This window comes from Podarcis melisellensis (genome assembly GCF_964234715.1).
Source record: "Podarcis melisellensis genome assembly, chromosome: 2".
Classification (NCBI taxonomy): domain Eukaryota; kingdom Metazoa; phylum Chordata; class Lepidosauria; order Squamata; family Lacertidae; genus Podarcis; species Podarcis melisellensis.
In genome coordinates this window covers 117,718,565-117,733,291 of record NC_138529.1, presented here as the reverse complement: position 1 = coordinate 117,733,291, position 14,727 = coordinate 117,718,565, and the positions used below count along the sequence as shown (strand labels likewise).

Genomic DNA, 14,727 nt, shown 5'->3' with positions numbered 1-14,727 from the left:
TGCACTGGCTACCAATTAGTTTACGGGCCCAATTCAAAGTGCTGGTTCTGACCTATAAAGGCTTAAATGGATCAGGACCACAATACCTCAATACTCCATATGAACCTACCTGAGATCATCTTCTGAGGCCTCTTTCATGTGCCTCCTCAAGAGGTCTTCAGGGTGGCTTCTCTGCAGTGGCTCCCCGTCTGTGGAATGCTCTTCCCAGGAAAGTTCGCCTGGCGCCTTCCTTATACACCTTTAGGCGCCAGGCAAAAACGCTCCTTTTTAACCAAGCCTTTGGTTGATTTGATGGACATCCTATGCCCTTTTAAAATGTGGATCTCTTGGGGGTGGGGTGTTATTGGGTTATTGTTTGTATTTGTATTTTATATATTGTGATATTTTATGTGAATCGCCCTGAAACCTGCAGGTATGGGGCAGTATATAAATTCAATTTTTAAAAAATAGTAAAAAATGGAGTGTATATCAAACAATTAATATTTACAACAGTTGCCCTGTAATATTCTTAAAACCGAATACTGTTGTGCTGCAACTTGAACTCCATCCAACACATAATAAACTCCACATTTCAACACAGAGATTGAATAGAATCATCCAAACTTTGTTTAAAACAATAAGTGTTAGTTCTCTTCCCTTATCTTAGTTTATCTTTAAGAATTTAATCATATGTATCAAACCTCATGTTCTTAAAACCCATTTATTAGCAGAAAGGTAACGTTTCCCTATATGCCATTCTGAGCAGCAATCTATCTATATAATCATTTCAATATCAGCAAATGAAATTCTGTTTTTTGTACACAACACAACAATGGAACTATTTAGGTTAACCTTGAGTTCTAACATGATGAGAAAGGAAGGATAAAGGTAAAGGTAAAGGAACCCCTGACCGTTGAGTCACGGACGACTCTGGGGTTGCGGCGCTCATCTTGCTTTATTGGCTGAGGGAGCCGGCGTACAGCTTCCGGGTCATGTGGCCAGCATGACCAAGCCGCTTCTGGCGAACCAGAGCAGCGCACGGAAACGCCGTTTACCTTCCCACCGGAGTGGTACCTATTTATCTACTTGCACTTTGACGTGCTTTCGAACTGCTAGGTTGGCAGGAGCAGGGACCGAGCAACGGGAGCTCACCCCGTTGCGGGGATTCGAACCGCCGACCTTCTGATTGGCAAGTCCTAGGCTCTGTGGTTTTAACCCACAGCGCCACCCGTGTGCCTTGAAAGGAATGATACTTTCCCTCTATCCCTCTCACCAGTATTCATACCTTCATAAGCTTCTATCAAAGCCCCATTTAGTCAAACCCCCCCCCCGAGTATCCCTCAGTTCCTTATGAATGATTTATCCCCATGGTGGTAAAGACCCTTATGACTACTGCATCATGATTCATTCACAAAATGTGGCAAGGAAAATGCCTAATCACAACATTGTACTAGTTACGATGATGGCCCTAATCACTTTCCCCACAATCCGTGTTTGGAATCATAGATATCTGAACATTTATACTGTCAGTCTCGTGTGTGTGTGCTATAAAAGTGTGATTGGTCAGAAAAGCTGTAGTCTTCTTTCTTTAGACACTTCCTCCCTCTGTGAAGATTTATTTACATTTTCTTTCCACACTTCAGTTTCGTGGTTTCACCATTGGGTGGACTCTTCGATGTGACTTGACCCTTTTATTCTGCTTGCTCACAGATGACACTTCTACATTCCAAGCTTGTACATATATAGTTGCTCCTCTATGCGCAGTCTCTGATTATTTCTAAGGCTGTCTCTGTGGTGACAAATCATGCTACAGTCTGAGCAGACATCTGGTTTATCACTTGATGTCTACTGAGGTCCCTGCTCTTGCTGAAGCTCTTTATGTATTCCACACATTTGAATTCTTTGGTGTGATAAAAAGCTTGACCCATGATTGAAGCTCTTTCTGCGCTCCAAACATTCAAAGTTTCTCCTCTGTGTGGATTCTCTGATGTGAAATAAGGGAGCTTTCCCTAATATAGCTCTTTCCACACACCAGGCATTTAAAAGGTTTCTCCCCTGTGTGGATTCTTTGATGTAAAATAAGGGCCCCTTTCCTGCTAAAGCTCTTTTTGCACTCCACACATTTATATGGTCTCTCACCTGTGTGAGTTGTTTGGTGTGATGCAAAGCTGGAGCTGTGATTGAAGGTCTTTCCGCACTCCAGGCATTTAAAGGGCTTCTCACCTGTGTGAATGTTTTGATGTGAAATAAAAGCATCTCTCCGACTAAAGCTCTTTCCACACTCGAGGCACTTAAATGGCTTCTCCACTGTGTGAATGCTTTGATGTGAAACAAGGGAGCTTTTCCTAATATAGCTCTTTCCACACTCCAAGCATTTAAAAGGTTTCTCCCCTGTGTGGATTCTCTGATGTAATTTAAGGACCCCTTTCCTGTTAAAGCTCTTTCCGCACTCCAAGCATTTATGTGGTCTCTCTTCTGTGTGAGTTCGTTGGTGCGATGTAAAACTTGAGCTGTGATTGAAGCTCTTGCCACACAGCAGACATTTATATGGCTTCTCACCTGTGTGAATGTTTTGATGAGAAATGAAGCAGTCTTTCCTAGCAAAGCTCTTTCCACACTCCAGACATTTAAATGGTTTCTCCTCCATGTGAATGCCTTGATGTAAAATAAGGGACCCTTTCCTAATATAGCTTTTCCTGCACTTCAGGCATTTGAAGGGTTTCTCCCCTGTGTGGATTCTCAGGTGTAATTTAAGGATCCCTTTCCGGTTAAAGCTCTTTCCACATTCCAAGCATTTATGTGGTCTCTCTCCAGTGTGACTTCTTTGGTGTAAGGTGAAGCTTGAGCTGTGATTGAAGCTCTTTCCACACTCTAAACATTTAAAAGCCTTCTCCCCCGTGTGGACGTGCTGATGTGAAATAAGGCAGTCCTTTCTAATAAAGCTATTTCCACACTCCAGGCATCTAAAGGGCTTTTCCCCTGAGTGGATTCTCTGATGTAAAATAAGGGAGTCTTTCCTAATATAGCTCTTTCCACACTCCAGACATTTAAAAGGTTTCTCCCCTGTGTGGATTCTTTGATGTAATTTAAGTGTTCCTCTCCTGTTAAAACTCCTTCCACACTCCAAGCATTTATGTGGTCTCTCACCTGTGTGAATTCTTTGGTGTAAAGTGAAGCTTGAGCTGTGATTGAAACTCTTTCCGCACTCCAAGCATTTAAAGGGCTTCTGTCCTGTGTGGACGTGTTGATGTGAAATGAGGGAGTCTCTCCGAATAAAGCTCTTTCCACAGTCCGGGCATTTAAAGGGCTTCTCCCCTGTGTGGATTCTCTGATGTAATATAAAGGTGGATTTCCTATTGAAGCTCCTTCCACACTCCAAGCACTCATATGGCTTCTCCCCGGTGTGAACGCGTTGGTGTAATTTAAGAGAGTTGTTCCAACGGAAGGTTTTTCCACACTCCAAGCATTTGAATGGTTTCTCTGCTGTGTGAGTTATTTGGTGTGATCTAAGGTTGGAGTTCTTCCTGAAGCTCTTTCCACACTTCAGGCAAGTATACGCTTTCTTCCCAGTGTGCATTTGTTGGTGTAAAGTAAGAGAAATAGCCCAGCAAAAGCTCTTTCCACATTCCAGACATTTAAATAGTTTCTCCCCTGTGTGAGTCCCTTGATGATAAGTGAGATGGGTTTTTTGACTGAAGCTCTTTCCGCACTCCAAGCATGTGTACGGTCTCTCCCTTGTGTGGGTTCTCTGATGTAAAGTAAGAGAGGTAGCCCAACGAAAGCTCTTTCCACATTTCAAGCATTTAAATGGTTTCTCTCCTGTGTGCGTTCCCTGATGGCAAGTGAGGTGCATCTTTTGACTGAAGCTCTTTCCGCACTCCAAACATTTAAACGGTTTCTGCCCAGTATGGATTCCTTCATGCGCTGTGAGATTGCTCTTCTGCCTGAAGCTTTTTCCGCACTCCAAGCAGCTATACGGTTTCTTATCTGTGTGAATTCGTTGGTGTAAAGTCAAGACGCTAGACCAACGGAAGCTTTTTCCGCACTCCAAGCATTTAAAAGGTTTTTCCCCGGTGTGAATTCTTTGGTGTGAAGTAAAGCTTGAGCTTTGATTGAAGCTCTTTCCGCACTCCAAGCATTTAAATGGTTTCTCCCCTCTGTGGATTTTATTATGTAAAATAAGCCGGTCTCTCCTATTAAAGCTCTTTCCACACTCCAAGCATTTAAATAGTTTCTCCCCTGTATGAGTTCCTTGATGAACAGTCAAATTTCTTTTCTGATTGAAGCTTTTCCCACACTCTGAGCATATATATGGTTTCTCACCTGTGTGTATTCTTTGATGTCTGCTTACACTTGATATCTGACTGAAGCTCTTTCCACAATCCAAGCACTGAAATGGCTTCCCCCCTGTGTGAGTTCCTTGATGAACAGTGAGATTTCTCTTCTCACTGAAGCTTTCTCCACACTCTGGGCACACATACGGTTTCTCCCCTGTGTGGATTCTCTGATGAGCGGTAAGGCTTGAATTTCTACTGTAGCTCTTTCCACATTCGGAACATTGAAATGGTTTCACCCCGGTGTGGATTCTTTGATGAGTAGTGAGGGTTGACTTCTGACTGAAGCTCTTTCCGCACTCAGAACACTTGAATGGCTTCTCCCCTGTGTGGAGCTTAGAGTGGGTATAAAGGCTCGATTTCCATTTGAACATTTTGCCACACACAGGGCACTGACTGCTTTCTTTTCTGTTGTTAAGGTTCTCTTCAGCTGGGATCTCACAGATGTCACCTTCCTGAGAAGCAGAGAATTCATTCCTGCTCTCCTGTTTTAGCTCAGGTCTTGCTCTCTGTTCTTCCTCCTCTTTGCATCCATAACTTTCCAACAGCGCCTTGTTTGATTCTCCGCCATCCTGCTTTTCACCTTGAGAAACAAGAGGGATACTTTGTGAGAAGGAAAGAAGAGCTTTAAACTGTTGGCATCTTTTTTTAATGATCCCTAACATGAAATTTCACAGAATCACAGAACTGTAATAATAATATAAATTTATTATTTATACCCCGCCCATCTGGCTGAGTTTCCCCAGCCACTCTGGGTGGCTTCCAGCAGAATATTAAAATACAATAGTCTATTAAACATTAAAAGCTTCCCTAAACAGGGCTGCCTTCAGTTGACTTCTAGAAGTCTGGTAGTTGTTTTTCTCTTTGACATCTGGTGGGAGGGCGTTCCACAGGACGGGTGCCACTACCGAGAAGGCCCTCTGCCTGGTTCCCTGTAACTTGGCTTCTCACAGCGGCAGCAGGAGCAGGAGGCCCCATTAGCTAAAGTGGTGCTTCAGGTTAAGAACAGTTTCAGGTTAAGAACAGACCTCCGGAACTAATTAAGTACTTAACCCGAGGTACCACTGTAATTTTATCAGCCACAAAGACAAGGGAGTCTTAGTCAATTAAAAAGAGAGATCCTCACCTAGGATATTCTGCATGGTTCTTTCCCAGAATTCCTCACTGCTCCCAGCCTGGGTGGCATGAAGGTCTCCTGAAGCCTGGGCGTCACCAGAGTCTTGTTGCTTCAGAGAAGCAACCACCCTCCAATTCTCCTCCATGACTTCCTTGTGCAGTGCCTTTTGGTCTGGATCCAGCAATTTCCACTCCTCCTCTGCGAAGTATACAGCCACATCCTCAAAAGTCACCTGGGGTGGGGGGAAATAAACTTTATCTAGGAGCATGCTGTTTGGCAAGATTCTATTCCCTTTACAAATTGATCTAATATACACTCTCTTCTCTCATGTACCCACCAGGGATATGGGAAAGGCTTTCAAAGGGCACATGGCAGAAACGTTTTTTTCATTTTATTGTAGTTTTTGTTTTTTTTTAGCTCCCATTTGCTCTCCCCAGGAAGGCTTGCCTGGCACCTTCATTTATACAGTCAAACCTCGGTTGTCGAACGTAATCCGTTCCGGAAGTCCTTTTGGTTCTGAAACGTTCTTTTTTAAAAAATAATAATTTTAAATTTTATTTAACTTAATTATTACGAAATACAAGCAAAATACTGCAAATACATACATATATATTTCAGGTACATATATAAACAAAGAACAAAAAAGAAAAAAGGAGAAAAAGAAGAAGAAAAATTGGAAGAATTTCTTCCAAATTTATTCTACAAATATCTCAATAATAAAATTTCATTGATTGACTTCCATCGCTTACACTGCACTTCCTATACACATCTTAAGTAAAAATGGTATCTGTTATTCCGTATTTTCCCCATACAATCTCATACAAATATTCTAATCAATAGGTTTTCTGAATCTTTCATAAATCTGTTCTAAACACAACCAATACCTTACACTTAATCTTTGTCTACATAAGTAATCATTTAAACATTTCCATGGTTCCGAAACATTCGACAACCGAGGCACGGCTTCCTATTGGTTGCAAGAGCTTCCTGCACTCAGTGGAAGCTGTGTTGGACATTTGGCTTCCAAAAAACATTTGAAAACCGGAGCATTTACTTCCGGGTTTTCGGCATTTGGGAAATGTTCCAAAACGAAGCTGTTCAGGAACCGAGGTTTGACTGTACACCTTTAGGCACCAGGCGAAAACATTCCTCTTCAACCAGGCCTTTGGATGATTGACATAGTACCTGGGGAGAAAACAGCAAAGACCTGATGAAGAGAGCACAGCAGAGGTTATATTTTCTGAGAATCCTCAGGAAAACAATCTCTCAAAGGACCTGTTGATGGCATTTTCCCATTGTACTGTGGAGAGCGTACTAACTTATGGTCTCTGTGTGAGGTTTGGGAGCTGCACGGTCAGGGGAAAAACAATGCTGTCCAGGGTTGTAAAGACTGCGGAGAGAATAATTGGGTGCACTCTTCCCACCTTGGATCAAATCTACGCTTCCAGGTGCCAAAAGAAAGCTGCAGAGATAGCTCAGGATAGTGCGCACTCCAGAAATGATCTCTTTCAGTTTCTGCCTTCTGGAAGAAGGTACAGGGTTATAAAGACTAGTACTAGCCACCTGAGAAACAGTTTCTATCCAAATGTGATTTTGGTTTTAAACGCGGCGTAAGGAAGTCTCTATGTAAGTATATTGTATCTAATGATGGGGTGTCAGAGTTTTTAGGGGGCTAACTAGGCTGGAATAGCAGGCTTGTTGGTTTTTGAATTTCTGATGTAGATTTCTTCAATTTTGTTGTTCTGTATGGGACAATGACAATAAAGATTATCGTGTTGTATCCGATGCCCTTTTTAAATGTGTTATGGAATAATAATAATAATAATAATAATAATAATAATAATAATAATAATAATAATTTATTATTTATACCCCGCCCATCTGGCTGGGCCTCCCCAGCCACCCTGGGCGGCTTCCATAGAAACCAAAAATACAGTAAAATATCACACGTTAAAAACTTCCCTGAACAGGGCTGCCTTAAGATGTTTTCTGAATGTCAGGTAGTTGTTTATCGCTTTGACATCTGCTGGAAGGGCGTTCCACAGGGCGGGCGCCACTAAAGAGAAGGCCCTCTGCCTGGTTCCCTGTAGCTTTGCTTCTCGCAATGAGGGAACCGCCAGAAGGCCCTCGGCGCTGGACCTCAGCGTCCGGGCAGAATGATGGGGGTGGAGACGTTCCTTCAGGTATACTGGACCGAGGCCGTTTAGGGCTTTAAAGGCCAGCACCAACACTTTGAATTGTGCTCGGAAACGTACTGGGAGCCAATGTAGGTCTATCAAGACCGGTGTTATGTGGTCTTGGCTGCCGCTCCCAGTCACCAGTCTAGCTGCCGCATTCTGGATTAGTTGTAGTTTCCGAGTCACCTTCAAAGGTAGCCCCACATAGAGCGCATTGCAGTAGTCCAAGCGGGAGATAACCAGAGCATGCACCACTCTGGCGAGACAGTCCGCAGGCAGGGAGGGTCTCATCCTGCGTACCAGATGGAGCTGGTAAACAGCTGCCCTGGACACAGATTTGACCTGTGCCTCCATGGACAGCTGTGAGTCCAAAATGACTCCCAGGCTGTGCACCTGGTCCTTCAGGGGCACAGTTACCCCATTCAGGACCAGGGAATCCTCCACACCTGCCCGCTTCCTGTCCCCCCAGAAACAGTACTTCTGTCTTGTCAGGATTCAACCTCAATCTGTTAGCCGCCATCCATCCTCCAACCGCTTCAAGACACTCACACAGGACCTTCACTGCCCTCACTGGTTCTGATTTAAAAGAGAGGTAGAGCTGGGTATCATCCGCACACTGATGAACAGCCAGCCCAAACCTCCTGATGATCTCTCCCAGCAGCCTTATGGAAGATGGGGATTATTGGTTTTGTTCTTATTTTTAATTGTGCTGTGTGTGTGTTTGTGTGTGTGTCTGTGTGTATATAAAATTGTAGTTGTGAACCGCCCTAAGATCTACGAGTATAGGGCAGTACCCAAATTCAAATAAATAAATAAACAAACAAATAAAATTGTTTTATGCAAACTACCCCAAAATGATATTCGCCCGAGAAGGGGTACGCTGGTAAGACTAAACTTAAAATTATTTAGCTGGATGTTGCACTTCAGGGTTTAAGCTGTCCGAATGGGCATTCACACTGGTTTCTGAGCACACAACTTTGATGGAAGCAGAGAGGGAAGGTGCAGATTCTTCCGGGTCCAGAGGCACCCTGGGTTTCCATTTCAGGCTCTCGGTCGATCCCTATATTTACCTGATCCAGCCGCACAGATGCAATTTCCACTCCACCGCAAGGAAGAGACGAGCCGCAACAGATTGCCCGCATCCTGCTGCATCCATCTCCTGAGAGGGACACGAAAAAGGGAGAGATTTATTTGCCATTCCTTGCATTTCCAAATCAAAGTCCTCCTGGGCAGCCAAAACAGTACCACCCATTCGGACGGCCAAAACTATGTAACCAAACTACACCACTGGTATCTTGCAAGCAAACTGATCCCAAGCTGTTAAAAAAACTTTATATGCTAATAGTACCACCTTGAACCTGGCTGGGTAGCAAATGAGCAAGCAGCGCAGATCCTTGAGCACGGCTGTTATGTGTCGACAGGGTCTTATTCCTGTCAGCCGCCATGCTGCAGCATTCTGCACTTACTGAAGTTTCCAAATCAAGTGTAAGGGAAGCCTCACATAGTGAGCATTGCAGTGATTCACTCTTGAAACTTTTCAGTTTCATGCAAGAGGGCAAAAATACCCAAGGGTTCGTTTCTTTCTTTCTTTCTTTCTTTCTTTCTTTCTTTCTTTCTTTCTTTCTTTCTTTCTTTCTTTCTTTCTTTCTTTCTGCTGTACATTGGGAAGGACTATGTGGAGAGAGTCTCTTCCTTTAAATTCCTAGGAGTCTATCTCAGTGAAGACCTTACTTGGAAAATCAATACAACCCAGGTGGTTAAGAAAGCCCAACAGGGACTCCATCTCCTCAGAGCATTGCAGAAGAACGATGTCAATCAACATTTGATGATCTCCTTCTACCGGGAGGAACATTGCCTCACTGTATACAAGTTGTACAAGTGGCAATAAAGTATTTCAATTTCAATTCAATTCAATTTCTATTTCTTTCTTCTTCTTTTCTCTCTCTCTCTCCCTCTCTTTCTCCTTCCTTCCTTCCTTCCTTCCTTCCTTCCTTCCTTCCTTCCTTCCTTCCTTCCTTCCTTCCTTCCTTCCTTCCTCTCCCCTCCTTTCTCCCCCCCCCAGGTTAGGTAGCTAGTACAGTGGTACCTCAATTTTTGAGCATCTCTGAAGCCAAACGTTTCAGTTTCCGAATGCTAAAAACCCGAAGTAAATGCTTCCGTTTTTGAATGTGCCTTGGAAGTTGAACAGCTTCTGCTGCGTCCCACGCCCCCAATTTTCTCCACTGACTTTGCAGACTGCCCTTTGCGCCTTGGTTGTCGAACGTTTTGGAAGTCAAACAGTGTTCCGGAACGGATTACGTTCGACAACCGAGGTACCACTGTATATTGAATTTATTACTTTCCTCCCATAACAGTCCCAGAACGATTTACAGGAGTAAAAAGCTTGGCTCTTTCAAGCCAGTGTTGAAGTTAAGTCTTGAAACTCAGTGTTTTTTTATTGCCATCAGCTTGTCCCCAACATGGGATTGAGAGAAATAATAATAATAATAATAATAATAATAATAATAATAATTCATTATTTATACTCCGCCCATCTGGCTGGGTTTCCCCAGCCACTCTGGGCGGCTTCCAACAGAATATTAAAATACAATACATTAAAATACAATACATTAAAAAAATACAACATTAAAAGCTTCGCTAAACAGGGCTGCCTTCAGATGACTTCTAAAAGTGTGGTAGTTGTTTTTCTCTTTGACATCTGGTGGGAGGGCGTTTCACAGGGCGGGTGCCACCACCGAGGAGGCCCTCTGCCTGGTTCCCTGTAACTTGGCTTCTCGCGGCGAGGGAACTGCCAGAAGGCCCTTAGCACTGGACCTCAGTGTCCGGGCAGAACGATGGGGGTGGAGACACTCCTTCAGGTATACTGGACCGAGGCCTGCTTATTTTAGGCGTACCTGAGAGAGGAAGACCAAGATGGGCGATAATGCCACGCTAAGCCTTACCCAGTGATGTGGCACCTCCGCCTTCCTCCTGTTTGATCTGCCTGGAGTCTGACGGATCCTTCTCTGCCTCAGCAAAGTCCACGGCCTCTTCCGAAAATAGGTCCTGTAGGTGAAAGAACAGCAGAGATCAGAAACAGAGAGGGACTGGGAAAGGAATGGGGCAGAATCAGGCCTTGGCGTGCTGTCCCCTCCTTGGAGGATTTCCAGAAAATGAACATGGGAAATATTCTGAGCCCCTGCAAAACAATCAGGATGAAAACCGTCTCTCTCACCTGCAGCTCTGTCTGCTTCTTCTCCTCTGCCCGACTCAGGAGGAAACCTTCGGCCAAGGCCACCGCCTGGGAACTGGTCTCCGCTCCACATTCCCTCACCCAGCTCTCCATCTCCGGGGGGAGGACAGCCAGGAACTGCTCCAGGATCACCAGGTCCAGGATCTGAGCCTTGGTGTGTCGCTCTGGCTTCAGCCACTGACGGCAAAGATGGTGGAGTCGGCTGCAAACCTCCTGAAGTCCCTCAGCTTCCCGGCACTGGAACTCCCTGAAATGCTGTCTCCGTGCATCGACGCTGAGGGCATATTCCTCATCCAGGATCTCCGGCATGGTCCTTTCCCAGGATCCACCACTGCTCCCAGGCTGGGTTGTGCTAGGTTCTCCTCCTGCCCGAGAGCCAACCGAGTCTTGCTCGGCCATCTTGGACTTGTGATCTGAGGCGGCTCCAAAGATGGCCAAAGTATCCCCTGAAAGTTCCACAAGATTCTGCCTGGAGGCCAGGCGGTGTTTTGCAATCAGATTCCAGATCGTGACCGAGTCCTTCCCCTGCAGAAAAAAAGCAGAGAGCCCAATGGAAAATTTTCTCTTTTACGATTTAAAAGACTCATTTAAACATCCTTAAAATATCAATGACTTCCCTTCTTCTCTTTCCATGGTTCATTTTGCATATCATAAATCCCTGGGTATTTTACAGAAATTTTACTATTTAGTATTCCATTATTACATCCATCAAAACTTATTTACACTGCTGAAATTATCTTAATGCTGCCAACATTTTCAAGTGTTTATATTCAAGTCTTCTCTAAAACGTATGTTCTTCTTGTTCTCTTATTCTATATGTTAAGTCTGCAAGCTGTGTGTATTCCATCGATTTAAGTTGCCATTCTTCTTTAGTTGGGACCTTGCTCATTTTCCATTTTTGGGCTAACGAAACATGGGCCACAGCAGTAAAGGTAAAGGGACCCCTGCCCTTTACCTACGGGCCAGTCGTGTCCGACTCTAGGGTTGTGCGCTCATCTCACTTAAGAGGCCGGGAGCCAGAGCTGTCCGGAGACACTTACGGGTCACGTGGCCAGCGTGACAAAGCTGCTCTGGCGAGCCGGCACCAGCGCAGCACACGGAAACGCCGTTTACCTTCCCGCTGGAAAGCAGTACCTATTTATCTACTTGCACTTAGTGGTGCTTTCGAACTGCTAGGTGGGCAGGAGCTGGGACTGAACGACGGGAGCTCACCCTGCCGCGGGGATTCGAACCACCAACCATGCGATCGGCAAGCCCTAGGCGCTGAGGTTTTACCCACAGCACCACCCGCGTCCCAAGGGTCAGTAGCATACATAAATAACTTCTTTTGACACCTGGGAATTTCAGTCTGAATTATCCCCAACAGAAAGGACTCTGTTTTTTTGGAAAGTACTTTTAAATGTTTTTTTCAATTCGTTATGGTGATCATTAAATGTAATACTGTAGGAAATATTAATGTATTATATGTTCCCCCATTCTCCCCCCCCTCCCATGGTATTATGTACTGTGTATTTTTCTTTGCTGTTAGTCGGTTGGAGACCTTTGGTGGAAAGAAACTACCACTACTACTACTAAAAATGTGACAAGCAGCTAATAAGTTTCAATGATAATAATAATAATAATAATAATAATAATAATAATAATGTGGCAAGTGACTAATAAGTTTTAATGATAACAACAACTCATTGATAGTTCAGTAAGTAGAGCAAAAGACTCTTAATCTCAGAGTTATGGGTTCAAGTACCATGTTGGGCGGGGTTGGACTAGATGCCTCTCGTGGTCCCTTCCGACTCTACAATTCTAGGATGCTATGCTCCTTACCTGTTCCTCTCCTTGATTCTCCTCTGCCTGACTCCAGGGAAAGCCTTCTGCCGGGGCCACCGCCTGGGAACTGGTCTCCGCTCCGCATTCCCTGACCCAGTTCTCTGTCTCCGCAGGGAGGACGGCCAGGAGCTGCTCCAGGACCACTAAATCCAGGATCTGAGCCTTGGTGTGTCTCTCTGGCTCCAGCCACAGACGGCAAAGGCGGTGGAGTCGGCTGCAAACCTCTCGGGGTCCCTCGGGGTCTCGGTAGCGGGATTGCCTGAAAAGCTGGCGCTGCGCCTCTGAGCTGAGGGTGCCCCCCTCACCCAGGATCCACCGCAGGATCCCTCCCCAGGATCCCTCTCTGCCCCCAGCCTGCACTGCAGGGGCGTCTCCTCCTGGCTGGCCCGTGACTCGATCTTGCAGTTTGACATCATCCTTCATGACATCCCCCGACATGGCCAGAAAGAGCAATTTTCCTCCCCGCTCCTGCAAAATCCTGCAAAGTCTTGCAAACCTCCTTTGTCCTCGCTCTCTGCAACCTCCAGCACCTCTCCAAAGCAGGATGGGGAGGAGTCTTGTTGCTCTAGAGGAGACCCCCCCCCCCCAAAAAAAATTACCTTCCTGTCTAGGAATCCATCTCTGCCATTTAACCCTTGCTGTTGGTCCAGGGATTTCAACTTGAATGAAATATTTTTTTTGGGGGGGGGGGAGGTAAGTCCCGCCCCACTTAATCGATCACATGACACCGTGCGCGCACATTATTTGAATGGCAATGCCCAGTGCTTTTTTCCTGGGGGTACGCATACCCCTAAACGTTTTGTGAATCTTTTACCAGTGTACTGGAAGAAGCAAAGCAATGATTCTTCAACATCAGCTTCGCTAGACTGGTCATGTTGTGCGGATGCCTGATGATCGTCTCCCAAAGCAACTACAGTGGTACCTCGGGTTAAGTACTTAATTCGTTCCGGAGGTCCGTTCTTAACCTGAAACTGTTCTTAACCTGAAGCACCACTTTAGCTAATGGGGCCTCCCGCTGCTGCCGCACAATTTCTGTTCTCATCCTGAATCAAAGTTCTTAACCTCAGGTAATATTTCTGGGTTAGCGGAGTCTGTAACCTGAAGCGTATGTAACCTGAAGTGTATGTAACCCGAGGTACCACTGTACTCTATTCTGAACCTAAAAATGGAAAGCGTAATGCTGGTGGTCAACAAAAGAGGTTGAAAGACTGTCTCAAGGCAAATCTTTAAAAAATGTAGTATAAACACTGACAACTGGGAAACACTGGCCTGCGAGCGCTCCAGTTGGAGAACAGCCTTTACCAAAGGTGTCATGGGCTTTGAAGGCACTCGAACTCAGAACGCAAGGGAGAAGCATGGTAAGAGGAAGGGACGCTTGGCAAACCCTCACCATGATCAACTCCTGCCCAGATACCAATGTCCCCACTGTGGAAGGACGTGCGGATCCAGAATTAGCCTCCACAGTCACTTACGGACTCATTATCAAAACCGTGTTTATGGAAGACAATCTTACTCGGCCCAGAGCAATTGCCAAATAAAGAAGACGATGGCGACTTTGGTCCATTAACTGTATTTATTTTCCCCAATTTCAACTATAACATGGTGATTTTCTTGAGTCAAAATGAGAGTATCCCTAAACGTTTTTTTAAGAACAAAAAAGCACTGGCAGTGACCATCAACTTAGGGGGACAGCCCCCTCATATATTTTATGGGGGGGGGAGATCCCTCAGCCCCTAGGAGTTGGCTCCTATGTGTGGGTCAGCAGAGAAGGGCTGCTTTGCATGCAGAAAGGGATCATAGAAGCTATTTGTGGGAAGGGACCCCCCAGAGTAATCTAGTCTAACCCCCTGTAGTGCAGGAATTTGCAGGTGGCCCATATTGGGGATCGAACCCACAACCTTGGCATTATCAGCACCACGGTTCTCACTAACCTGAGCCTTTGTTCCTGCTTAAGCAGCTCTTCCTCAATGAGGACTGGCACCTTACACTATCTACAAGGGGCCACACAGCTCAGTGGCGGAACATCTGCTTGGCAGCCAAAGTGTAATGCAGACAATAGTGAGG

The 14,727-nt window shown here is 45.2% G+C and overlaps 2 protein-coding genes across 2 annotated transcripts in view; one reads left to right on the top strand and one right to left on the bottom strand.

Moving 5' to 3' along the window:
* The window catches only part of LOC309364436 (uncharacterized protein), a gene marked incomplete at its 5' end in the record, with an annotated part of 133,318 nt that overhangs the window by 52,241 nt on the left and 66,350 nt on the right, over positions 1-14,727 (top strand). The window lies entirely within an intron of this gene.
* LOC309361366 (uncharacterized protein) lies at positions 173-13,101 on the bottom strand (the record flags this gene model as incomplete). The annotated part of the gene is made up of 6 exons (XM_081896223.1): positions 173-4,896; positions 5,440-5,662; positions 8,678-8,766; positions 10,550-10,652; positions 10,822-11,364; positions 12,661-13,101. The coding sequence occupies 6 exons, from the start codon at positions 13,099-13,101 to the stop codon at positions 1,937-1,939; spliced, it is 4,359 nt and encodes a 1,452-aa protein (XP_081752349.1). The 3' UTR covers positions 173-1,936.